We start from the raw sequence: 27,266 nt of genomic DNA, 5'->3' as shown, positions 1-27,266 counted from the left end.
GCATTTTTTGTTTAAGTTTTAAATAAGTTAACATGAGTGAGGTATCTTAAGTAACAAAACGAGTTCCACTGTAGCAGGGAGACATAGTAAATTATTAATGCACTGCAGTGCAGCGGTGATCAGTGGTGCAGAGTCTAGTTGGAGGCCTGTAGTTAGCCCCAGGGGTCAGTACTGGGTCCAGTCTTGTTCAACTTCTTCATCAATGACCTGGATGAAGGGACAGAGTGCACCCTCAGCCAGTTTGCTGATGACACAAAACTGGGAGGAGTGGCGGATACACCAGAGGGCTGTGCTGCCATTCAGAGGGGCCTCGACAGGCTGGAGAGTTGTGTGGAGAGGAACCTCATGAAGTTCAACAAAGGCAAGTGCAGGGTCCTGCACCTGGGGAGGAATAACCCCATGCACCAGTACAGGTTGGGGGTTGACCTGCTGGAAAGCATCTCTGCAGAGAAGGACCTGGGAGTGCTGGTGGACACCAAGTTAACCATGAGGCAGCAATGTGCCCTTGTGGCCAAGAAGGCCAATGGGATCCTGGGGTGCATCCAGAAGAGTGTTGTCAGCAGGTGGAGGGAGGTGATCCTCCCCCTCTACTCAGACCTGGTGAGGCCACATCTGGAGTAGCGTGTCCAGTTCTGGGCTCCCCAGTACAAGAGGGATGTGGCACTACTGGAGCAAGTCCAGCAAAGGGCTACAAAGATGATTAGGGGACTGGAGCATCTCTCATATGAGGAAAGGCTGAGAGAGCTGGGACTCTTCAGCCTGGAGAAGAGAAGACTGAGAGAGGATCTTATCAATGTATACAAGTTTCTGAAGGGAGGGTGTCGAGAGGATGGGACCAGACTCTTTTCAGTGGTGCCCAGCGACAGGACGCGAGGCAACGGGCACAAACTGAAACACAGACAATTCCATCTGAACATGAGGAAAAACTTTTTCACTGTGAGGGTGACAGAGCACTGGAAGAGGTTGCCCAGAGAGGTGGTGGAGTCTCCTTCTCTGGAGCTATTCAAAACCTGCCTGGATGCAATCCTGTGCAATGTGCTCTAGGTGACCCTGCTTGAGCAGGGGGGTTGGACTAGATGATCTCCAGAGGTCCCTTCCAACCTCAGCGATTCTGTAATGTTTTAAATACTTATGCTGCAACCTTCAGAGAAGCCCAAAATAAAAGCTACAGAAGATTGTACGAGGCAAAACTTGGTCCTGAGACTAAGTTACTGTCAATGCTATATAAACTGGGTGGAACACAACTTGAGTCACTCAGAAATGAGCCTGTATAATTATCATCCATAATAATAATAATAATAATGATAGAATTTATATGGAAATCACTGTGACCACGTAAACACGCTCCCAATAAAGCCTCTTGCACAGCGTTATTTTTCAGAGAACACACAAATAGGTGTTGAAAAGTATTGAAAATGGTTGCAACTAAAGCAGCAGCTAGTGTACTGAACAGCTATGCACCCTTGGCCACTCTGAGCTGGTGTCTGACAGCAAAAATGCCCTTTCCTACATACAGGGAAGGTATGTGCTTTATTTATATTGCGAGATACAAGAGCCTTACTTTTTCCCCCAAGGGAGAAATCATAGCTGGTGACATATACCTTGGAATTGCTAACCTTTTTAAAGAAACGTGTTCTGGTCAGCTGCTGTATTCTGAATTGTATGCTGTGCCATTTCAAAGAGCAGAGAAAAGTTCAGATTTCCTACACAAAGACAGAAATAAGCAGAACTCTCCAGAGCAAGCAAATCTGCCTACACAGGGCATTACACTTTGCCTTCAGTCTGAAGAGAATCTGGCATAATGGGTACACCATACCCTAGACAATTATGTGCAGGGCACAAATAATCACTTGAATTGCCACATCTGAGAAAAACAAAATACACCTTTTCCTCTTCAAAAACTAGCAGACTGTGTCTACGCTATCAAGTAATACCATGCACTGCAAAGCAGCTGATTCCGAGGACTGGATGGATGTCTACACTATAAGCATTCGGGGAGTTTACCCTGGACTAGCCGCCCTGCCCTGGTCCCTTAGATTGGGAGCCTCCTCTGAAAGAAATGCAATTTACAGGCTCCAAGGCTATTTCACATTGCAAATCAAAGCACAGTAAGTGGGGGTGGTCCAGATACTCATTTCAAAAGCACAATACAGATACCAAGTCGCATGCTAATGTAGAGACACCAGTACGCACAGTATGCTATATAGGAATGCACCCCCCCAAGCAATTGACTCAACCTCACGTCCTGAATCAGCCAGCAATCTGGGGCTAAAACATACAGTACAATTGTTCCTGAAGAGCAAAACCAAAGGGACATGTAGATGGAGTCTCAGGCTGAGTCTAGAAGAGCACATGGGTGCCTAATACAAAAATGAAGCAAGTCTACATTCAAGACAGAGACCAGCTAACTCTCCTCATCTTGCCTGCTGAGGTTCCTGAGAAAACAGTCTACACATCATGCTCAAAGGCATCTTCATCTAACGATACAACTACTCCGCAAAACAGGCAACCCCTTTTAAAGTCCTGAGAAAGCCTCAGCCTATTAAGTATTCTCTGAGATCTGGGTATCTGAACCTTTTGCCACTGCAGTGTAGAGGGACACAGCACCTAACTTCCATTTATGGATCTCTCTCTCACAAAAGATTACTATAAGTTTTTTAAATTCCTTTTGCCATGTTGTAACAGAGCATGAAAGCATAATGCATTTAAAAAACTGATTTTGTAACAAAATAATCCACCTCCAAATTTTATTTTAAATTTTTATATATAAAGTAGATCAAAATGCTCTTTCCTGTAAAATAAAATAAACTCCAATATAAAATGTATGCCCTCTGGAATGCAAGAAATGAAAACCTCAACAATAGCTGAAATTTCTCTGCAAGCTTTCAAAGGTTTGAAAGCTATAAAGAAGGTAACAAATTAATTAAATAACCCCTAGGGTTAGCAGTCGCTTAACTTCACTTAAATAGAAAAAAATTAATAGCATTTTTGGTTAAAATTGGTCTTGCACTATAACATGAAACAAATGAATACACTGCAACAAATGATTTTTTTTTCTTCAATACACAAATATTTGAAACAGTTCAAGCAGAAAATTAAAGCAACATCAAAACTTTATAAAAATCAAGAAATAGCATACCTGGGATTTTTTCGTATGTCATCTAGCTGACCAACTACATGAGAAACATTTGTGCGGATCATTTTGAAGGCAATTTCCTCTTCTCCCATGATTTCAAACCTTATTGTTAAAATGTTTATACATTAATATCACAACCTAAGTCAGATTCAATAAATATTTAATTTACCTTCTTCCTTAGGTATCTGACTATCCAACTTTCACTATTATTTCTCATTTGATTTCTATCACTATACTTACTTTTTCCAGCTAATGCTCTCACACAGAGCCACATTTATTAGTAGCCTACCATAAACTGAAGAACTGAATTCTAATACACACATAAATTAAGTTTCAGCATAAGAGTGATAATGAATCTTATCTACAAAGTAGACATACCCCTACTGCAGTATTTACAATTTCTACAATTTACAACTGTAACTTAAAATTACACTTCAGATATAAAAAAAGTGTTCTTACTTTCCAGTCACCAATGCAAGGATATCTTAAAATAAAATTAGTTATAGAACAACACACAAAACTACAATCTAAATTCCAAATACAAACCCTCCTCACGCATCAACTTAATAACTTACAGACAAAACAAGTATACGAAATGCAGAAGTATCATGCAATCTCTGAAGGATATCTTCAGTTTGAAAGAGTTTGAAAGAGTTGGACCCCCTTACAAGTGGTGCCACACTTAATTTTTCCATGTTGTGCATACACCTATGATACCTTTCTTATCTTGATAAAAGAAAATCCAAAGCCTGTTCCTTGAAGCCTCACCTGAGAATGCACTGCTTTTATAAAGCTCACAAAGTTTAAACAATTATTTAATACTAAAGATGAACAGAATGAAAGAGCAGTATAGCTCTTAAACTGATTTACAGTAATGTATACATGACTAAGCACACCAAATCCTTCTCCCCTGCCCTCCAATATCTGTCAATCTCATTTGTTGTGTCAGCATTTAAGTTCTAGCATAAACTCTCCTGGGAAGGGAGTTATTTATAAAGCATACAGCACAGCTTGACCTATCATGAATGAACATATAATAACGTCCAAATGCTGCCATAAGCAGCATCTGTGACCTTCTTTCACTCTACAGCCTTACTGGCCTGTGCAGCCACTCATGGTGCAGCTGAATGCTTCAGAGACTCCCCAGCTCTTTCTGCTGTCCACCACTGCTGGTGAGGCAATGGAGAGAGGACAAGGTTCCAAGCTCTGCACCAGCAAGCAGCCTCAGTCAGATGCAACTGGTTGCCAGTTTCAGACATCAGAGATCTGAGAGAACCCTAACCTCAGACAGATCCACCAAAATACAATTATTCAAGCAAACTCAAGGTCATGGTTTGGCCAGCCATTTCCAAAAGGGGATTCAAACCCCCTCCTTACCTGCCTCCCTCCCCACCTGTTACTCCTTCTCCTTGCAGAAAATCTATAAGGCTGTTTGGGCTGCAGTACTTTCTTTTCTTTTTTAAGCTTCAGTAGAAAAAAGGAGGATGAAACAGATTCACAACTTCTAAATACAGGAATGTCTCCTTCCACCTTTTTATACTACTCTTTTCATACTGCTCTTCCTTATTTTGCACAGTCAATTTATAAAGCTGTCTAAAGCTACTCTGGCTTTTACTGTTATACAACAGAGTTAGGCTCTGGCCCAAGAAGGTACATGCAACCTTTAGTCTACTAAATGCAACATGCAACAGTTTAGTCTACTAAATAGCAAATTATAAAAATAAAAACAAAACATCATTCTGCATAACAAATCATACAGAAACAGTTTTCAGTATTTTTACTTTGATTTCTTTCTTTTCAGCTCCTCTAGTAATACATGCTAGCTTGATTTATTTTAACACATTCAATACAACCATCAGTCATGTATGCATGCATGTGTCTTCTTGCTGCTCTACAAAAGCTAGCATTGCTTTTCACAGGAGCATCATAACCTACCTATATTTGTTTTTGTCCTTGTATGCCTTACGAATTCTGTCAGTCACAGGTCTGCAATTAGTAACTAGGTTTTTAGTCACTGGAGGCTGGAAGAAAACATATTTCTTGCATTATACTTTACTCAAAGATTATAGAGTCTGTTGTAAAGGTGCACTTTGTAGGAAACATATTGTAGCTGTAAAGAACTGCATACACTTTGCTCTCCTGGAATGAAAAACAATATTGTTTCTTGATCACCTGTTGAGAACAAAAAATACTGCTGTATAACATCAGATATCTTATGCATATTATAAGAAAAATACTGAATGTTTTTGGCAAGAACATTGCAACTTCACATTTCATCCTCCATACAAAATTCACAAGTTGTAGCTGGTTTGACAGCCGTCTTTGGCATTCCTCTGATGGAGGTTGCTCAATGTTAACCAGTAACCCTGGCCAGGCAAGCTCTACAGAACAGCTGATATGTATTAGTCTATCATGAACTATGCTAAAACACTTCTGGGAAATCAAATCCCTGTTCTCACGGGATATTTCTACAGTACCAGACTCATTGCTAGAAATTTAGCTGCTGCAGACAACAGAAGCAAAAATAAATTAGGCCTCTGTGCTAAACAAAAACACTATTAAGTTGCTATTTAAATTGACTTAAAAGAATAATGTTAGTACATTAGGCATTACTGCTTAGATTAGTAATATTCTACTGCCTCTCCAAAAAGATTGAAGTAATTTGACATTGTTTCCAACCACAGAGACGTAAAACATGCTTATGGCAACCATCCTTTATTTTTACTCTTCAGAGTTTTCACTTCATAGATGCATATACGGCCTGACTCGCTGAGGATTTTGCAGACTGAAATAAGATAGTCCCAAAGAGGCAAGATACATAAAATAAAGCAAGGCTATACTGGATGCAATGTCCTCAGAATATGCAGAATTCTCAAATCTGCACTTTCATTTCTTCAAACCAGGCAGACAGAATGGTTTTATAGAGAACTTTGCTAGAATTCAGACTTTAGGAAAAATATTCTTAAAACCTTGTAACTTAAACTGGTAAGTATAGAAGACAAGATGGAAAACAAAAACAAAGTCAATAGTCAGCTGTTTGTATACCTGTATCTACACATGGTGTAGATCTCTGTACTTTGGTTGGTATACATTGGGAATAAATGATGGTTGTCTACCACCCAACAGTACACGACCTGTATTCTGCAGAATTATGTTTGCTTTAATTTAAACCCATAAAACATCAGGTCTTCAATTCAGCAGAGTATATGCATACATTTTTTTAAATGCATAGATTGATTCAGGAATTAAAGTCTCATTGTAAAGGTATTTCAGTTATTAGTGTCAGATCTGAAGATTCTAGGTGCCTAAACGCCCACTAATTTCAATGAGAATTTAACCACCAAAATACAAATTAAGACCTTAAATACTTTTGGAATATCTACTGTTAAGATTTAAATCTTCAGAAGTTAGGAGGAGTTACTCAGAAGCCTTCAAATTAGGAAGGATAGCTCTGAAGACATTCCCCTAGTTGTTTGTTTTAAATACATGGGATACATTTCAGGTAAAGACTTTTTGAAAAGTCTAGTCAGAGAGGTATCAGGAAAGAGACTCATGGTGCGCATTGTCATTTTGGTTCACAATAGTGAATTAGTTTTCTTAAAAAGGTTGACTGTTTAAATCCCATATATAACAATATTCGGTAGCTCAGCTTTTTCCTGTTTTGAAGAAAATTTTATTGGCTTTAAAAATTAGGAAGCAGCTTATATAAGTTTTATATTTAAAACACTATTATTTCATGTGCACACAGATAGCAATTTTTGTGAACGCTTTTCTTCTAGAAATCATAACACCCTTTCAAGTGGAGTAAATACGTGCTCAGCAAAGAAACCAAACATCTTTTAGGACCAGCATTTCTTACCAGATTGGGATCATAATATGCTTCCTGAGTTGGTGGAATGACATCAATCCGAGTGATGTTGGCAGGAAGAGTCTTAGAGCAATTTATGAGCATTTGCTCTAGACCTGTCAAATCCTATCAGAAGGGTAAAAAGAAAAAAAAAGTAATCCTGTTTTCTCACTGACATAGTTCTAAAATTTCATAAACTTCTTCCTGTATTCAGGGTGCTCAGATATATTTAAAACATTATCTACAAAATGAATTCCCACATTACTGTATGAAAGCAGACTTATCAGTTCAGTAGACCACAATTCAACAAATACCGAAGTCAACGGGCCTCCCCATATGCTTAAAGTGAAGCAAATCCTCAGCGCATAGTTGAATTGGGACCAGCTAAAGCATGATCTAAATAGAGGAAATGCCATTTTTATTTAAAAGTGAACACAGCTTTACTGATGATGCCAAGACAGTAAAGAAGTCCAAAACCAGAAATGGAATATTAAAATCTATAACAAAAAAAGAGTATTAGAAAAGACAGAAAGAATGGTTTTCTGATTAAGGTACAGGCCAGGAACACACTACTAAAGCATAGCTGTGTTCTAGCTATGCCAATGATTTGGTGCAACAAAAAATTATTTCACTGGTTTGTGCCCTGCTTCCTCTCTGTAAAGTAGAAATAGTACACAGTTTTCTCTACCAACTGTCTCTTTAAGAGCCTAAGTCCTACAACAGCCATCTCTTTGCTCATCAAGCTCCCAGAAAAACATAAATTTGAATCTTTGGATGTAGTCATAGTATTTACTAGCACAGTTACTTCCTTTCTACCCTTTGCCTCACTTCTTTATCTAGCCCGTAGGTTCCTCAGGGCAAGCACTGTTTTTACTACGCACGAAGATCCGCACCCTTGTCAGAGGCTTTTACTACTGTTTATGTTAAAGTAAGGATCTTTTCTAGTAAATGCAAACTAACAGCTTTCTTGAACTCAGAAGCCAATGACCTGTTTTTCTGATGATGCTAAAACTCTTGACTTAATTGTTGACTCAATACAACAAACAAAAAAAGCAGAACATATTAATATCATATTCTCAAGTTAAAATTTAAGAATAGACAGATGCCAAAGCAGGGAAGAATAAGGATTTGATTCCTTTTATGATAACTATTTAGGATTTTACAACTGAAGTAACCCTAAAAATCATTGCTAAAGAAAGAATACCTGCAAACTTAAGGGTAGTTCATGGATTCTTGTGGCCAATGTGCGAATCTCTCTGTCAGACAATATGCCTGACTGGTCTGTATCAACCTCATCAAAGATTTGGGAAATATTCAGCAGCTGGACTGCACTCATTAAATAGTAGAAATACGAAAAAGCAAATTGCATATCCTCTGAGTGTCGCACTTTGTGAAATGATGTTTTGTCAAATTCCTCAGGAAACCTATAGAGACCAAAAAAAAGTTAATTTAGTATTTCAGTTTGTTAAAGTAAAACATTCCTTACCTAAGAATGAATTCTCATATAAAATTTTAGAAGGTCCTCAAAAGTTTAGCACAACTATTATGCTGTGAGAAATTCTTCATTTCCCTTTTCAAAATATAATTTAAATGAGTAGCCATCAACACATTGGAAATAGCTATAACAAAGCAATAACAGAAAGATGGAATTACATCACCTACAGTTTTACATTATTTCAAACAAAGGCATACTCACATATCCTGTAGCTCTTGCATAACAGTGCGGTCGATCATGTGAGGCATATGAGCAGGGACTTTCCGAGATGTAAATCCAAATTTGCCATTTAAAAGCTTATTTACGTATCGAAGGGAATCAGCAAATGTATCTTTCAGCTGCCTTCCAAAGTGTTTACCATCAGTAAAGTAGGACATCTGTTTGAGTAATGATTCTTCTTCCTAAGCAGCAGGACAGGTATACATCAAGGTTACATTATCAAAAAGATCAAAAGGATTAAACACATAGGCAAACTGACATTTCAGCTAGGTGCCAGCTCTTTCCAGTAGTCGAATATTTTTAAGAAATGTCTTTAATATTTTTCTTCAAATTCCTTAGTTCTCTCTTTAAAAAGAGAAAAAGGTAACTTTTCCCCCTCAAAACTGTTATGCTCTGATCTATAAAAATCTTTCTTAATGTTTTTCCTCAGAAACCACACACGCACACACTAAAGCCACTTTAGTTATCATATATATATTTGTAGTATTGACCTTCTTTGCTGATTATTCATCCATATTAGATGAACTGAAATCCCACGAATATGAAAGATTCCTCATGCAAAAATCCAATCCCAGATGAATAGAAAGAGGTGATCTTTGTAAAATGTAGCACCTTTGCTATTTGAAGGAGTGAAGAACAGTTGTTACCAACAGAATCAGTCTCTATCTTTTCTTCTAGAGACTTTCAAAACTGCCAAAATGCTTTGGCTGGAAGCAGAGGGAGCTTCTTGCATGTTTTCTTGACATGGTCTGGATATTCAGTTTTGTTGACGGACTTTCAATCTAGCTTTTAGGCACCAAATACTCCCCATTATACATATGAATATTTTTAAGGTGTTTTTTGTAATAGAGTGGATCCAATTTTGTATAAAGGAAATTGAAACAAAATTTAAGCTTTCTGTTGCAGTGCTATGCATCTGAATGATATTTGAGGATTTGGCATGGTGTATTTGCCATTTGAGGATTTTGGCACTATACCAACAGACACTGAATAAAGAGTCAATCTGACTAAAAATCTAGTAGATAGGGAAAAGAAATGGCTATTCAGCTTTCACCACCTAGCTAAGAGATGCCCAGACCATCAAATTAAATTTTATAAGAAAACTCAAAAAGAGTTTTCAAAAATCTCAGTATTTGCCACAAAGGCAAGACACATTTCAAATTAAAACAAACAAAAAATATATTAACAGGATTTCATTAAATGATGCAAAAAATATGCAACTATTCCATTTAAGCAGTGAAGTTAAGATACTCACATCAAGAAGGTCTTGAAAATACTTCTTTTTCTCCCATGGCAAAAAGCCTTGGTCACTTCCAGCATAATACTGTAATTTTCTTCCCAATAACCCCTCCCTTATATTTGTATCCATCTGCACATGTCCTTTTCCTCCTTCCATTCCCTCTGTGTTTTCTCCAGTCTCTACAGTCTCAATATTTTTTGATTTCTGGGTTCCCTTTAATATGAGGGCATTCAATACTTTTTCTTGAGATTCATTTTTATTTCCCATGCTCTGGGCTGGAAGTGTGGATTTAGGGCTTATTTTAGAAACAAGTTGGTTTGTGCTCATTGTCACAACAATTCCCTTTGTTCCCGTCAGCCTTGAAGAAACTATTTCATTTGCTTTTATTGTTGTTTCTATTTTGCCATTGTTTAAATCTTTATAAGGCTTATGCGTACTGGTACGGTTCTTCTGATCTTCTGAACTATAACCCACACCCTTCTTTTCCAGGCCTACAATCCTCTTTACTGTAGTTAAGAACTGAAAAGGTCTCAGGAGAGCAGCCTTGGATAGATTAAATCCTTTCTGAGTGATATCTCCATTTACTAGTTTTAAATTCAGGTTCTGCAGAGCTAGCTGAACATCTTCAGGCAGGAGAGACACATTCACTGATGGCATTATCACCTCTTCGTGGAGACTCTCTATCGTGCCGTTCAGACGTTTCCTGATTCTTGGAAAGCGTTTTTCTTCAGGAATATCCTCAAATATCATTTCAGCTTCTGGTATTGAAGTTGGAGTTCTATCAACAGCATTGGATTTTTGCGTGGAGGTTGTGTTCAGTTTTGGTTCCTCTCTAGTATCAGCTTCAATAGCTACCTGCATTTTAAACTCTTCATCATTTTTATTTAGAAACGTAAGATTAAAATAGATCACAGTTGCATTCATGCCACTATGCATTATGAGGTGGATAGTCTTCCATTTGTTAGCTACTGAAGCATGTCGGATAACTGGATTATCACTATAGGAACCCTCAATTCCTTTCTTGGCTATTTCGCTAAAGCTGAAATAGGGTAGGCATTCACCTTTTGGAATAACATAGTAAGTCTGATTGAGCTGAAGTGTCACCCTGTACATCTCTTCAAAGTGATCTGGAAAATACCAAACAAATTTCTGTCAGTTTGAAGTCTGATGCTTTTCTTTCAGTGTTTTTTTTTTTTTTTTAAACTGTCATGTGCCCAGCAAGATTCACCATGAGACAGCTTTATAAAATGCTTAAGGTGACTTCTAGTTATTCTTGCTCACCTATCTTTAATAATGAATTATTAGAACATACTCACATTTATAAACCTGCCAGCCATTCCAGTGACAATTCTAAAAGCCACTATAGTTGATCAGACTTTCAGTCTCTGTCTGCAGAGACTATGTGGCCCACTATCATGCTTCTCTTACCTAAAATTAAGTACAGGTCAGAAGTAACACACTCGTATGAATTTTTGCCACATTTTAGTAGATTCATGTCACAAAAGTGGGACTACACTACAGTAACGCATCTTGATTTGAGACCTTCAGAATTATTAAGGTTGAAAAACTTCTCCTTACCACAGCAGAAGACAGATTACCTGTCAGCTCTCACGTGAACAAAACCTCACTGTCAGTAACACGGCTGTCAGTAACACACTTCTTCCTCAGCTCAGACACAGGGAAGCTTTTACTCTTCCAAATAAGCTGAATTCTCCCATATCTGTTCCTTTGTCTATGCCAGACCCCACTCTCAATCACTTCAGTCACTGCTGCTAGCCTTTCATTTCAAACTTTACCTTCTCGCTGACATCTGTGCTCTAATTTTTCCGTGATTTCTTTGTCCTACCTGCAGCCCTCCCACACTGCACTTTGCATCTTGCTCCTCACTTTCCATGCTTTCTCTACTATTATACATGTAAATCTGTATCCTCCCATCTCCAAATAGCATGTATTTTAGTATTAAAAGACTTCCCAATGCATTCTATCACAGAGAAACGTGTTTAATGATTTTCACTTTTTAAATGCATTGAGATTCAAAGGTCCATCCTGAACCCAGCTGGTCCATTGGGTAAGTGCAATTAATGGATGAAAGCCTCTGTAGCCAGCGGCACGCAAGGAAAAGACATTTTCAGCTAACACTACTTGGCAGAACTCACAGGTGACTGAAAGCAGCCTCTGTCAGCAGTCCAGAGCAAGGCTTGAACTTGTATCTCCAGCTCTCATTTCTTAACTATTATGAGCATCACCAATCAAATTAGTTGTTCTTATCTGGGCAAAGACTGTTTGCATATCTGAAATGCAATTCCCTTACTTAAAATGTAAACCTCTTGGGGCAAGGAATTCAATGCCTGCTACTCTGTACATTATCAAGCACCCTGTCCATGCTTGGTCAATAACTGCTTCAGCAAACAAAGCAGCATAAAATATTCATTTAGGTTTGGATTGATAAATATAGGAAGTCTTGCTGATTTTTTTTCTCCAGCTCTTCTCCTACAACTCTGCAGCGCATCTGAGCACAATCAGAGAATAATAATAAACCAGAAAAGGTAAGGCAGTTCAAGAGAATCCTTACAGAAAGTTTATCGGTGATGTATTTTACATACCTTGCCCACAGTCACCAGCATCAAACCCGCAGGAGAGAACATTGCAGGCCTGATCACAGAATTTGTCTGCTAGCCAGGAATTAGCGCAGCCTTGGTTACAGTAAGAAACGCCACTTATTCCTGCACCAAACTGCCACGGTAGTCCATTCCCTATACCTCCAACTGCACCACCTCCAGCAACGTAGCGACTGCCTCCACTGTTACCTAGAGTGACAGGAAAAAAAAAAAAAAAAAAAAAGAAAGAAAGCAAAGAACAGTCCTTTGAAATCCTTATTTCTGAAGAGAGGCACGTTGTGGTCCCATTTTAAACCACATTGTTAAGGTAGGCTGAAAAGAATCAGTTAAATCTTATTTATATACAACAAAATTAATACGTAATGACTGCTAACGAGCCCTCTGTGTGCTAGTGTAAAATCTATAGTGTGCATACTGTATAAATTTGGGGATGAACTTAAAAATGCAACAAAAGTTAACAACACGTTTTGTCTCAACTTTAGGGGGGCAGGCAGGCAACTCACTTTCTGCTCTTGCTTGCAGTCTTGACTGTACAGCCCCTACAGGGGAGTGTCATTTCCTCAATCCAGAAGTATCTCTTCCTTTTCCTAACCTACCGTCCTGAAAATTCGATCTAGGAACTAGAGGCATAACTTCACGATCAGCATAGGCTGATCTAAAACTGCTCTGGTGCCAAAGGGTGCATTTGCTTCCCTGCACACCACAACTGTGCGCTAGTATTAGTATCTATGCAGCAAGTCCTATCCAGCTAAAAATTAACCGTCCTTCTTTCTTCCGCCCACTCTTCTTGAAAGCAAGATACTAATGCAAGTGAAGGGATGGAAGCATGTAACCAAGGTTGGCAGGAGTGGGAAGAACTGCCCGTTTTACCACTAGTGCAGTCTTTGGTTGCCTTTGTAAATCCAGGTTTGAAGTGACTACTAAGGAGACGTGCTAGGCTCTTAGCACCTCGCTTGCCATCAGTACCTGACGCTATGGGTAAAATTTTCCTCTCGTTTATATCTATTCCCCTTCGTTTTCCTCGAAATTGTAGCTTCAGTCCCTTCTCACTCCAGGGGGTGTGCAAAGTCATCACCAATTATAACAAGGCAAGGATTAGGCAGGGCAACTGAATACTCTGAAAGGTGAGAAAACATAATGCAGATAGTCTTCAGAGCAATGACAGATCCTCAGTGTGCACAAGTTCGAACAGCAGTAAAAATTTTTCTCATACCTACACTGTTCTGAGTGTATACAGGAAATATCCTCTCACTAACAGTGGTTTTTTACATAGATGCTTTTCAGGCCAGAATCATGTTAAAAAATTGACACTTTGTTGAGACTGAAGAATCCTTACATATCAGGCATTGCTATAAATACATAGTCCATTCATTTTTACTCTCTATCTTCTAATCCTCTTTGTTCATTTATGGATAAGAATCTAAAAAAAAGTCACCCTTTCCAGGAACCGAAGCATGCCCAACTGCAGGCCTTTTCTGGTTTGTGGGAGCTTATTTGTTTCCACTTCACATTTCCTTTAAAGCAATTTCCTTTTTTTCAAGGTATAAAAAGAAGGGATAAACAGATTTAGCCCTGAACACAGGGGTTTCCTTCCATGGGAAGTACGGGGTAAGAAGGTATAGACATTCATTCATACTAAAAAGCTACCGGATCTACCAGGCAGGCATTCAGCTGTGGTCAACTGAAGTTAAAAACTACTATAAGCAAGAAGCAGTTTCTCACAGTGACTTCATTACCAATTTGTGTAATGCATTATCATAGCTTAGAGTATTTGAATAGACACATGGCCTTTTTCTAAAGCTATAAAGCTGTGATTTCATAGAACTTACAAGAGAAATTTGATTTACCAGGTGGAATTTTTGTGCCTTAGGGAGTCAGATGAGCTAATTTTAGGGGTGATCCTCTAGCTTCATAAACAACCACCACAAAAAAATCCATATTAAACTAAATGCCTGATAGGAAGAGAGGTAGCAAGGAAACTGGTAAGTAAAGTTATTCTGTGTGTTCATACCCAGGCAGCATTAAGGAGTTTTAAGACAAGGAAATAGATCAAAAAGAAAAATAGTGGAACACAGACTACACTCAAAGAGATGGCCCAAAATCTACTTTAAGTAGGCTTGGCTATGGTTTCAAAAACTCCACATGTAAGCCATGAGTAAAGCAAGTACAGACAGCCTCCTCTGTGAAGGGAAAGTGGGTCAGAACTCAGAAAATTAAGTAACACCATAAAATCTCACAAAGAATTTTCCCAGCAACTACTCTGGCCAGATATTTAACAACAAAAGTCTGACTTCAGCTTAGAATTCATATTTATAATACCTAGTAAGCAATATTAATGCAGGGCAAGTGAAGGGAGGCATCAAACCTGTAATACTATGCCAAGTGCTACCATTACATCCACAGAACAGAACTTTACATGCAATTCCAAAACTTAGATACTGTTATTTGAGTAACATGTCTTATTTGCTCTATCTGTATCTCTTTTCCTACTTGTTTATTTATCTGAGACGCATATAATTTTGTTCAATAAAGTCAGGACAGAAGTTCAATATCATTACTGTACTAGAAGTGCAATGTTATTATGTGGACTCTGAGGTTCAGAAACTGTTCTTTCCTGCAGTCAAACTTGGTACCCAAAGAAAGATTTCCCTGTTTATTACTATTTGCTGCAACTTGTCATACAGCTTCACAGCTTAGAGGAAATACTTTTTAAAATCTATATGAATAACTTTTTTGTATTATTTAAAGGCAGCAAATTTTGTAGTTACAGGACAATCAATGAATCACAGAACTATTCTTATAAAAGAAACAATGAACTGACCCGTTTTTCAAGTTTAACATTGACATCTTACCAATGCAATCACCTCCATCCCAATCACAAGCTGAGTTATTACAGGCTTTATCACAATAACCATCTTTAATCCATGAGCCAGGACATCCCTCAGCACAGTTTGGCACAGGCCAAGTCAAGTAAACCTGGAACAACATTATAGTCTCAGACAAAGACTGGCAAATAAAAGTGAACTGAGCTCATTCTTAGAATGCAGTGGCTTAAAATAATGCCTCCCTGTGCATACTGCTTTACATGTTCACAAAGCTTTACAAACAGCATTTAAACTCTAACACCTAGTGAAGTAAATGTTATACTTTTCAGGCAGAAGGACATTAAGGCTCAGAAGTTAAATGAATTTTCAAGGCCACACAGCAAGGCAGTAATGGCCAGAAATAGAAAGTAGGACTTCCCAAATCCTCATCCCCGTGATCCATTTCTGCAAACCACATTCAAATGAATATTAAGATTTTATCTTTTATCAGATAAAAAGGAGGAACTTCAAATCTAAAATAGCTTTGCAATTCACTTGTCCTCCTGACTCAAATGTTTCTTCATTAGTAACCAGTCATGAGATAACAAGCACATGTTGACCATAATCTCCGAAGCATCTGATCCTCTATGACTTAAACAATTCTAAGAACTACTGAGATAAAAATCGGGTGTGTGGGCATGTGTAGTTTCAACTTGGCAGGCATTAAAAACTACACACTTTTTCCTTTAGACCTTATTGTTTCAGGATTTTAGCAGCATATTTCTAATCGAAACACTTACTGATTGAGTTATCAGGAACAACATTTCACCTAAACTCATTCATTATAATAAGTGAGAAAACAATAATTGAAGAATAATAAAAACGCACTAACTGCAAGATTTGGCAAATATTTGACTATTTCCTTAAAATTTTTAAATCAACTTAAAGTCTCCAAATGTCCTCAAGTACTAAAAGTAATAATTTTACAGTGCCTTAAACTAGTTTTGTACAACTCCTATTACTTCTGCAGATGGAGACACAATGGGAGAATACTAGAAATAGCAAGGTTTAGATGAACACTGGCATTTCAGATTGTCCTTTCTACCTGCCCAGAACAGGAACATTAAAAAAAAAAAAAAAAAAACAAAAAAACAAAAAAAAAACAAAAAAACTGAGGTGTGTTGTTACTGTAAGACTCCTACTACTTTTATCTGCACAGAGGGGAATACAGTTTGCCAGAAAGGGCGCTAAACCAGAAGACCCAGGTCCCCCAATCTAGTCATGGTTTACCCCTAGAGTGACCATAGCAAATTTGTTTTCCCTCCTTGCATTTTTTTTCCCTACTAGTCATCTCAAGATTGTCATGGTAAGTGCATGCCTTGTTATATGAACAAGTATGTGTGTGCAGATATGCCACATCTGCACATTTTCCTCCATGGTTCTCTTGCAGATTAAGCTCACAGATGAAAACTCTGCTGGCAATCAATCTTTCAGCATGGTTATTGCTAATGTTTCCTCAGCCTGCTTTCTTTGTTTAACCACAGTTGTTACTAACAGATATGTTGAAATACTAGTACACCTGTAGTAAATAATGACGTACATAGTTGGCAAAGGTGTTCTGGGTGTCTGGAATAGAGGTGGTTAATGGCAAACTTAAATATTAGACCAGTTTGAATGTCATCTGACTTGAGCATTCCCATGGAAGAATTACTTCTGCTGTCTTTCGAACAGAGCATTTCCCACAGAGCAAAAGGAATTCCCGAGGGAGGAGAGCCTGACAGCTGCCCAACAGCAGACCAGCCGCACCAGGGCGCAGACAGGAAGTGGGAGAATTAGAGAACTACAGTGATGAGAAAGCGCAGCATAAAGCCTGACGGAGGAACAGTTATAGCCTCAGAAACACAGTAGCGAATACAGATGAAGGTGATTCTGCACCCAAACATGAACACAGCACAAGTAAAAAATAAACAAAAATAATAATAAAAAAAGCTTTTTTCACCTTACATCTTTTCTAACAATTTTCTAGATAAGAATAATGATCCCTAAAGGAGAGGAAGGGGGCGAAGCAGAAGCTTCTTATATTCATGCTCCCTTTCAAAGTAATATTTCTTCATTTTACATGGTATTAGCACAGAAACTTTTTGAATCTACTTCTAGTAAAAAGTCCTTTCATAACAGCTTACCTTTTGGCCTTTAGAGTGACTGTAAAAATCATCAGGCCAAACATCCTTTCCAAACATAACATCATCATTGAGGTAAATAAACTTCTGAGAGAGGCCACTGATACGATGAATATGACTTTCGATAGCTGGTGAACTGAAGGTAGGCAAGTGACTCACGTTCTGAAATATTTCCTACAAAAAGAAAAAAGACAAGAAATGCAACAACCCAAAACGGTTTCAGAAGGCAAAATAAAACAAAATACACCCATCAAAGGCTAGGTACATCAGAAAGATTTGGTACCTATCTAAAATAAAAAATTAATTTTAACAAGAACAAGAAGAGATTTGAAAGAAAAAAAGTGAAAAGTGATTAGCAAAAAAGAAATAAACTTTATCTCCTCCTCCTACGTAAAACCATTTTCAAGTCTGTGCTAGTTAACTAAAAAACCTGCACCTGAACCAATGCATAGACACAAACTCCTATTTATTTCACTGGGTACTGGATCAGGCCCAAAGTACACATTTATTCATCTTGTGCAGTTCAGGCTGCCCAAAATTTCAAGCCTGTTCCAACATTCAGGGAGTCAGGATTCTTCCATCTCTTACAAATAACTTAGCAAGCAGACAGCAACAGAAGTTGCATTAGTATCTTGTTACCTCTTCGGTTGCTCAGGGCGCAACATTTCAAGATACCAAAATTACTCCTGAATTTGTAATAAGAAGCCACTAGGGTATTTTTGCTTCACTTATTCAGGAAACTTGGAGTCCTTTTTTCTTTTTATATAATGTTTTTGGAATGCATAGCTACTTTTCTTGCAGCCAACATATTACTTCCAGTAACTATAGTCCATCCTGTTTCAACACAAGTTTATTAGGTTATTGCTCATCCTGGGCCTGTTTACAGACTGAGATTCAGATTGCATTTTTCCCCTCCCCAAGTTTTTCATAAATAGATTTTATAAGGAAATTAGACACGGGTACATGTTAGCTGAAGCCTAAGTATCTGGAAAAATGGGCTAAGCAAAGGTTTGATGGATCTTCAGTTACCTTCTTAGCCAAACTGAAATAAAACCATGGATGAAAGGGGGAAGACGTGGTCACTTCTACCTTCCTCATAAATGCAGCCTTTATCTGAAAGGGGATAATGCGTTTAAAAACAAAGACATAACCTTTAATAGTGGCATTTTCCTAATGGTTTTTTTTTGTTTGTTTTGTTTTTTTACCTGATGTGTCACTATAGTTATCCGAGGATTATCGAGGTTAAGCCAGGAAGGAATCTGCCCATTAGTGACAATGAAAATATGTCGCACCCAAGGGGCATGCCTCTCTATTGATCGTAATGAATATCTCAGCTCTTCATTATCCTCAAAACGGCTAGCAGAAATATCTTCATCCTGTTTAGACTACAAAAAGGAAGAATCCTCTACTTAGATTAAAAAATATATATATTCAGGTTCTGATCCAGCTAGATAACATGCAGTATGCTTTAACATAAAGGTGCATGAGTACTTCAAGACTTAGATACTCAAAATGAAAGGTATGTTGATCAAATACCAATATTCTTCTAAAGGATTATAGTCTACTGATATATCAGGGTGAACAGTATATTCTTCTGACATCAGCAGCTGACCACAAGGTATCATTACAACATCTGCTGACCACACTGTAAGAAGACAGCAGCTTGTGTGATCCTGTCTCCTGAAGAAAGAGTCCCTGAAAAAAGACACCCTCCTGCTTTCCTGGATTATTAGTCCCAACTATTTCATCATCTCCTACCCCTTCGTGTGGTGGGCTAATTGAAAGCCAAGCTGCATGCCAAATCATGAACATTACTTTTCTGAACCGAGTTTTAAGAGGCTAGGACCTTGCAAGTACATTGCATCATAAACCACATATAAATGTCACCTAATATAGACACACTGAAAGAGTCATGATGTTGCAGCTCCTCAATTATCTCCTGTTCTTCTATTTTAAAAGATTTGTAACAGGAGAAATTTAACAAAACTGAGCCTAATATTTACTATCAAATAGCTAAATGTTTCTGCATGCTTTTTTATTAGAAATGCAAAATTTTAATCAGAAAATTTTCAGGTAAGTAACAATATTAGTTTATATGACAGTGTAAAATACATTTCCTTCCTATTTTTGAGAATTTAATGATCTTTTCTAAAAATGACAATTGAGGCCACCTGAAGGAATATGCCCAGCTAAAACAGGATACTCTAGGAAAACTTGAACTTGTAATGACTATACTTTCACTGCAAATTCTATGCATTATAGATAAGTCTCCTTCTCCAGTATGTACAGTACACAACTTATAATTCTCAGTGGCATAACAACTTAAAACCTTAACTTTCAACACCACCAGCACGCATCGGTTAAGCACCCATTTGTGAAAAAAATGCATTATTTTAACATGGGGAAGTATGAAGTCTGAGTTCAAGGTTTGTATTAATGAGAAAAGTTCCCTGAATGCAAGTTGACAGGATACAAACAGACACGGCAAGCTTTATTAGAAAGCGTGTGTTTATTTTATGCATGCTATTCGATGTTTAATATAAAATAAAATTCTGGAAGGGGGAAAAAATCAACAGGATTTTTAAATGATCTTATCTTGAAACGGACATTTTTATTTCCTTGTGATAAACTCAACACCCTGGTATGTATCATTTATTTAAAGTAAAACTCCTTTCCTTACAGGCATCTATATTGTAGTTCTTTAAAGTTTTTGGAAGATTTTCTCAGCATACGTGATGCTGCAAAGCAAAAAATGCCAAAGAAATATTTCAGGAAGGAAACAGATTCAAATTTGATAATAAAAGCCCCTCTATTCCCTACACACGAGAAGCCTACTTATCTGACAGTCAATATCAGTGAAGACTTTCAAGAATTGACTGCATACAATGCAGAAGGGTGAAGTTTTTCTCTCAGCAGAGATCAAGAAAATTTCAGTTAAATGTCACCCTGTACGGTCTTTCCTCCTTTTTGATTTCAGAATGTGAAAGTGTTCTTGTGGCATTTTTCTTACAACATAACAAATACTGGATTCTTGACTGTTCCAAACTTCTGGAGAAATCCTGTGTTCCTTGTCATTAATTAGTTAGCTTCTACTTGGAGATTTTAGAGACTGCAATCTTTACACACACTAACAGAATTCACCTACCTGACTGACAGAGCTGAGGTCCCATAGTAAATAAGCAGGATTAAGCGTCAATTCTTTTCCATCTATAGTCATGTTCTTCTTCGCTTGCTTGCTCAGCTCTTGGAAACCCTTAGGGTTATTCAGTTGCAAGAGAGCCACACTGGCTTCTGAATAGAGCTGCAGCTACACAGGCAGAAAAAAATCATTTCTGGCATGTATCCACAGAAGCAATACCCTTCCTTTGCCAATTCAATTCAATCTTTTTCTTACATTTTTTCCTCACTGGAATTACTAATAAAAATGATAGATAAAAGCTGATTTTAAGACTACTATTTTGTAAGAACACAAAAAAGGAGTAATAAAATAAGAAATGAAAACTGACATTTAAATATACAGAACACTTCTAGATGCTTGGTTTCATTCTTTCCAAATAAATTTTTCTTTATACAATAATCCAGCAACAATATACCTATGCATGTTAAAGATATTTATTGAATAAATGAAGCTGCCTTGCCCATTCCCTCCCACACCCAATAACAAAATTCATGGTTTAATTAAACTTTATTTTATGGCTGAAAGAATTGCACTTTTTTTTTTTCTTTTTAACCAAGTGACACTTTTCTGAGTAAATTAAGGCCATCAATTCATCTATGCTTTCAGAAGTGTGAAATTTTCAGAATGTTTTACAGATCAACCTACAGTTCAGAAATCTGAGATACAAAGGGCTCCAGAATTAATCCATGTGGGTTTCCAAGTCCTTAACGATGGTTGCCAATATGCTGTTAAGGTCATTTCTTAGTTGGGGACTGTTTGATCTGTTTGCTCTTTTTATCTCTTGCCACTAGTGATTCTGGATATCAGATTTCATAATGCACAGGATAATAAGGGGCTCTTGCACTATACGCCCTCTCTAATAGCTGGTATAGCTTGCAAATTGCAGGACACCAAGACATTTCACTGAAAGTGTAGACTAACCCAACTAAATGCTGTTTACCCTACGTAGTAGTGTGAGCAGAAACAAACAAGCTAAAAGCTCAATTGCATTTCGACTCTCGAAGGGCGCGCATTCAACAGTCTGACTGAGAATAAACGCAGTTAATCATTAGCCATGTTTATCATGTTCTTTTATGCAACATAAGACAAATAAGCACATCTACCAGACTTTCAGTGAGATAAGATCTGTAAAAGCAATTAATAAAGTATTTCATTTGAACACTGTCAGGTAAGAAAACAAAGATTTTTTTATTCATAATTCTTTTTATTTTATTTTATTAAATCTGACCTTTTCTGCTCGTTTTGAAACAACACTTGTCCCAGAGTTAGCACCCCTGCCTTTAGCAAGACCAGCTGTCCTGCTTGTGACATTTTAAAGCTGTTGATGGTTTGACTCATGTGCTATTTGAGAGCTTTCAATCTGACTTATGAGGTCTGCCATTAGAAAAATCTGATAAATCTCAGACCTTCCAGGGAATCATCTGAACATACGGGTGGAAAGGATGGCTTCAGTAGCTAACTGGCTGAGGTATAGTTACGGGCTGCAGCTAGCAACCTCCAAAAATATCAATATCGAAATGCTACAGATTGCAAAGCTGCCATCAGTGGGTATGTGCTTTATTTAGGAATACAATGTCAAACAGTCCCTTAGGATCTGCCATCTAAAATACACAAGGAACAAACCAAAAATATTACCCTTTAGAGCTTCAAAAGCATTTAAGAATATTTAGTTTCTCTAACTTTTTTCCACCGTGACAAATGCAACAAAACAGATAAATATACTGCATATTCCTAAACAGATTCATTACAAACATTTCCCCTTTTCACTACTAATACTGCACAAATGCTGTAGGTTTTCAATATATAACAGTCCAAGTAGAAACAACAAGCAGTGAAGAAACACAAGTCCACTGCTCAGCTTAGGAGTTAAAGTAACCATTGCAATGAAACCCTGCATCCAAAAAGTATTTTTCTTCCAATAGCTTTTTCAGAAATGAGTACTTTCATAGGCAGAGCTATCAGTGAAGTTAGATTTCTAGGAAGTCATCTGGTGACTTAATTATCTAGTTTTTAAATAAACTGCAAGCTCTGACCAAAGCTTTTCTGTTGCTGATGTATTCAAAATGGCATTTTCCCCTGGTAGATTTTCTGATGTCTTACAGTTTTTGTGCTTCTCTCAGTCGGGATATTCCCTATACAGAGACATATGCAGTTGCCCATTTCCCTTGAAATACTACATCCTAGAAATCATCTCCATCCTAACAAAACTGGCCAGTGGGTTCAAAGGTTATTGTACAAGTAGAACAGAAACAAACACACAGGTAGAGGCACAGAGACAGCACCATCAGACGAACCTTGGCTTCTAACACGATGAGGCTAAAAAATATCATGCAGGCACACATGTCCACACAGAATACCACCAACACATGTTTACATAATGCACATGAAAGGTTTCTCTTGAAAAAGAGACAGAAAAACCGTATTCTCCCCACCAGGTAGCTTTAAATGCAGGTTTGCTTTATTAGACTAGGAGGCAGGCCAGATGGGCTAGGCACCACAAACAGAATTAAGCACTTTCATTTCTACATTCTCAAGCTAAGAGGTCTAGAGAACAGATTTTCTAATACCCACGCTGAATAAAGGAGTGTCATATCTCCTTAACAACCAGCGTGGGCCATTAAGAAGATAAAAAGGAATAATTTAAAGACTGGTTAAGAGTCCAGGTCCCACTTCAGGAGAAAACTCGTATGTCCAGTTAGAGAGGAAAATTGGGGCTTTGGAAGGGGAGCTATGTTTGTGCTAAAGAGTTACAAAAGGCCTTAAGAATATGAAATACTGTTGTCATTATAAAGGAAACCTAATGAACTAGTAAGATAACTTTGTAGGAGGGTCCCCCCTCCTCCCTCCCGAGAGCCAAAACCAACTCAACACCTTATTTTTTCCCCACAAAGCTGACTCTGTTATATCTGTGTGAACAGACAACACTGTTTCCTGAAGCCACCTGCCTATGCCTTCAAACACTGACACGAAGATCAGCAAGAATCCCAGATCCTCTGTCACCAAGATCAGCAATCACAGGCTCTCCTGTGATATGAATAACCTTAAGGTGTACAGGCCAAGCACCACTACAATAGTTACTGCTCTTACACATGCTACCCACGCATCATTGTGCCTGCAGGTTCCTGTGTGGATCATCTTCCATCAGTAAGACGAGGCCATTAAAAGCCATATTATAATTCTCCGTTTCCAACATAGTTTGTGTGTGTGCGCGCATGTGTATAAAGCATTCTTCTCATCTATACTTGCAGAAGGATAACTAAGCTCAATAGATCACCTTTACAGTTTAAAGAAATACTGCTTTAATAGCAGATGGCTGGATAAGCAGGGTAAGAGCTCCACCTAGTGGGTTACCTAACGCACCAGTAGGAGAGTGCAGAAAATAAATGGCAGCCAAACATACCTTTTTCAACCACACCTATCTAAACACACACCATGTAAAGAAACAAATGTGATCAGCAGATACCCTGCTGTTTACTTTTTATCTGCAATAAAAATGTAGGTCATAAATACACAAATTCAGTAGACTGTAACATAAAAGTTTCACTTTGGAAATTGACTCATTATATATTAGACCATTACAATTTACCTCCTCCAGTTGAGCCCAACTGCTTCTCACAGAGAACTACTGAGAATTTTTAGAACAAGAAACACATGGCCTAGAGGTCAGGTCAACTTTTAGTGCTCTTTGGATTCAGAAGTGTTTTCAAGCAAACAATAAAAAACAATCCAGTTAAAGCAACAGCTACCGTTCCTACTTTTCTCTCCTCCCCACCTTTCTTCCCTTCTAATAATAGCATTGGTGAAATTTGTGTTTAATTACTAGTTCTTTACTTCCAGCATTGTGCTAAAAACAGCTACTTGAGAGAGAAAGAGAACAAACAAGAACCCTTTAAGAATCAGGAGGATGCTACGAGACCCAAGTGCAGTGTAACTCCAGTGCCCCTTCCTCATTTTCACTAGGCATCTCACATCACTTCACAGACCTTAGATTCCACAAGTGGCAACAGCAGGGGAATCGCTGCAAATTTCAACAGAGGTAGTAAACCAGTTTGGATCTCCTACCTAACCATACCATTAGCCTAGCATCTCTCTCTTTGGCAAACAGAGAGCCATACTTGGTTATGTTTATCACAGCTGTCTACCTAAAACATCCCCTGAAAGAGAGGTCCGATTCTGAACTAGCATCTTAATAAATACTTCTGTAAAAAACAAATCCCATCCATGTTTCATATGTATGATTTTTATCCTTGTAAATAAACATTTCTTACATTTATATCCATATATTCCATCATAAGTAAAACATGAGTAAATTGCTGCTATCAAGAGTAGAGAACCAGCTGGGAAAGAACCTGCCACCTCACTGTGACCACACAGGTACAATAATCTCATCTTAATTGTTTTCAAGCATCCAGCACCAGGAAATGGCAAACAGACAACAGCGATGACTGAATAGAGAAACGGCAGAATGCAGTGGAAACCTGAGAAAAAAAAAATGTGTTTATACAGGGTGGTGCCTAACCAAATTGCAGAAGAGGAGCTCTTAGGAACTGATAATGAGCTGGTTACAGTGGTAACATCTAAAAAAGATAAGAGCACACTAAGGAGAAGAAAAACAGCACTAACAGAGAAAGATTTGCGATCAACTGGATGACAAAAGATTAACAACCAGGGAAAAAGACTCAATCAAGACCAAGTAAAGAAAAATCATGTAGATATCAGGCAAGTGATGTCAATCCCATAAAAACAGACAAGAAGATGTAAGATATATCCAGACATCAGACATACTCTTGCAGACAATGGAGAAACAGAGAAACTAAGGTGTCTTTGAAGATTTATTAAAAGGTTAAACTGGCAACCAGCCTGGATACAGACAACAGATTAGCCAGCTGTTTGGACATGAGCAGAACTGAAACACAGAAAGACTCCATTCATCATGCTTTTTGTTGGAGTAAGTAACACTGCTAGGAGATTCTGCCAGAATGGAAAAAAAAAGTTGATTATACATAGCTAGAGACAGCAATCAAAAAAATAAAGGTCCAGGCAGAATTGCTCCACTCCTTAAATCCATGAAAAGGTAATGAAAACCAACAGATTGCTCAAAAGCTGTTATAGAAAGAATATAGGGTCTCCTCCAAAGCATCCATAGGAAAAGGACATTTCTTGGTGGAGTATCTCCGCTATAGCACAGGAGCCACAGGTGCTATTAGGATGATGAAAGGAACAGAGCGCCAAGGCTGCGGAAAGAGCACAGCCTAATTAACTTAGTAAAACAAAGGCTAGGAGAAGCCATACTTGCTGTCTATAAAATACCCTAAGATGTAAACAAAAGCAAAAGAAAAGAGCTATGTAAGCTAACAGAGAGTGGGTAAGAAGATGGGCACAAATAGGTTCATTTCATAAGGCTTCTAACTATTATCAGTGAGATACTAAGACAGCCTGCTAACAGGAGCTGAGACAAAGAGAAAGAAATTCAACTTGTATTAAATTGCAGTGTGACCAGCCTATGAAAGGGGTTACATGACACAGTTCTCAGCAATAGCAGAATACACGGTTTAACAGCCTAAACTGCCAAAGAGAAGCAAAGAAAGCAAGACATGGTCATCTGAGCACCAAGAACAAGCTGTAAAGTGAATTAGCACATCCTACAGATGGCCATCAGAACTAATGAAGACAGATTTCCAACAGATTCATATCCCAAGTCTCTACATACCTGTACCCCTGCTAACTCCCTTCTCCTCTGCAAACTGCCTGGCCTCAGCCCCTTTCTTACCATCCTCCCAGAGCTCCTATACAGAATATCCAGCTTGATTAACTAGCAATAGGCCAGTACTGGTCACTCAGTTGAGCATATGCTTCAGAAGACTGCTCGATCATATCTCTCCATTACATAAGCCAATGATTTTGACAAAATTTGGAAACTTTTATCTGTCTGTAAAACCTGGCTGTAACTGGAAAAAGTGTCCAAACATCAGGGGAGAACAGAAGGCATGAAATATTGAGGGATGGCACAATCACATAAGTTGTGATATACAGTTGCTTTTGCAACTACAACTTGTTCAAGACTATACAGAGTACTTACAGTCAGGAATACAGCATTCAGCTATGAAACAATTCAAACTTCTCATTGTTAAAATAATTCTTCCAAAAGCAAAGAGGAAAAAAAAATCTAAGAAAATACATACACAAAGTTCTGTCACATTAAACAAACCAGTGATACAGTACACTTGAGTAAGACACCAGCCTATAGCAAATGGCTCAGAGAAGCTGGTAAGGCTGGTACTCCTGTTTTTGACCAGTTACAAGCTAGCAAATCTAATGCCTAGTAGCTTGCACTGTCGCTGGAGGCACAGAATGGACAATCGGTCTTTTGAAGGCAGTTGAGTCACTACTTACTACACTTCACAAGTCAGAGAGACACACACAGAAAAACAGATTACTATCAGAAACATCCTAAGTCACCTGCAACAGTTCTTCTGCTAGGTGGGCTAGGTCCCATACATAAAGCATTTCAAAAAAACAATATAACTAAGTTATTCTTTCCCCCAGACC

General features: G+C 38.0%; 1 protein-coding gene across 11 annotated transcripts in view; it reads right to left on the bottom strand.

Moving 5' to 3' along the window:
* Positions 1–27,266, bottom strand: part of GNPTAB (N-acetylglucosamine-1-phosphate transferase subunits alpha and beta) — a 45,913-nt gene that overhangs the window by 5,162 nt on the left and 13,485 nt on the right. For 6 of the 11 annotated variants that reach the window (XM_026083898.1, XM_026083903.1, XM_026083901.1 and 3 more), the window contains 12 exons: positions 20,685–20,846; positions 18,745–18,924; positions 18,569–18,652; positions 17,543–17,713; positions 15,408–15,531; positions 12,541–12,744; positions 9,953–11,064; positions 8,680–8,879; positions 8,188–8,407; positions 6,996–7,109; positions 5,072–5,157; positions 3,140–3,238 (listed from right to left, as the gene is read on the bottom strand). In XM_026083898.1, coding sequence (XP_025939683.1) covers positions 3,140–3,238; positions 5,072–5,157; positions 6,996–7,109; positions 8,188–8,407; positions 8,680–8,879; positions 9,953–11,064; positions 12,541–12,744; positions 15,408–15,531; positions 17,543–17,713; positions 18,569–18,652; positions 18,745–18,924; positions 20,685–20,846 — 2,756 coding nt within the window. The other 5 variants (XM_026083899.1, XM_026083905.1, XM_026083908.1 and 2 more) reach the window with 5 other exon arrangements.

The sequence above is a fragment of the Apteryx rowi genome, unplaced genomic scaffold, assembly GCF_003343035.1.
Source record: "Apteryx rowi isolate R43461 unplaced genomic scaffold, aptRow1 scaffold_62, whole genome shotgun sequence".
NCBI classification, from domain to species: Eukaryota; Metazoa; Chordata; class Aves; order Apterygiformes; family Apterygidae; genus Apteryx; species Apteryx rowi.
The sequence above is the reverse complement of the archived record's forward strand: the minus strand, read 5'-3'. Positions and strand labels throughout refer to the sequence as shown.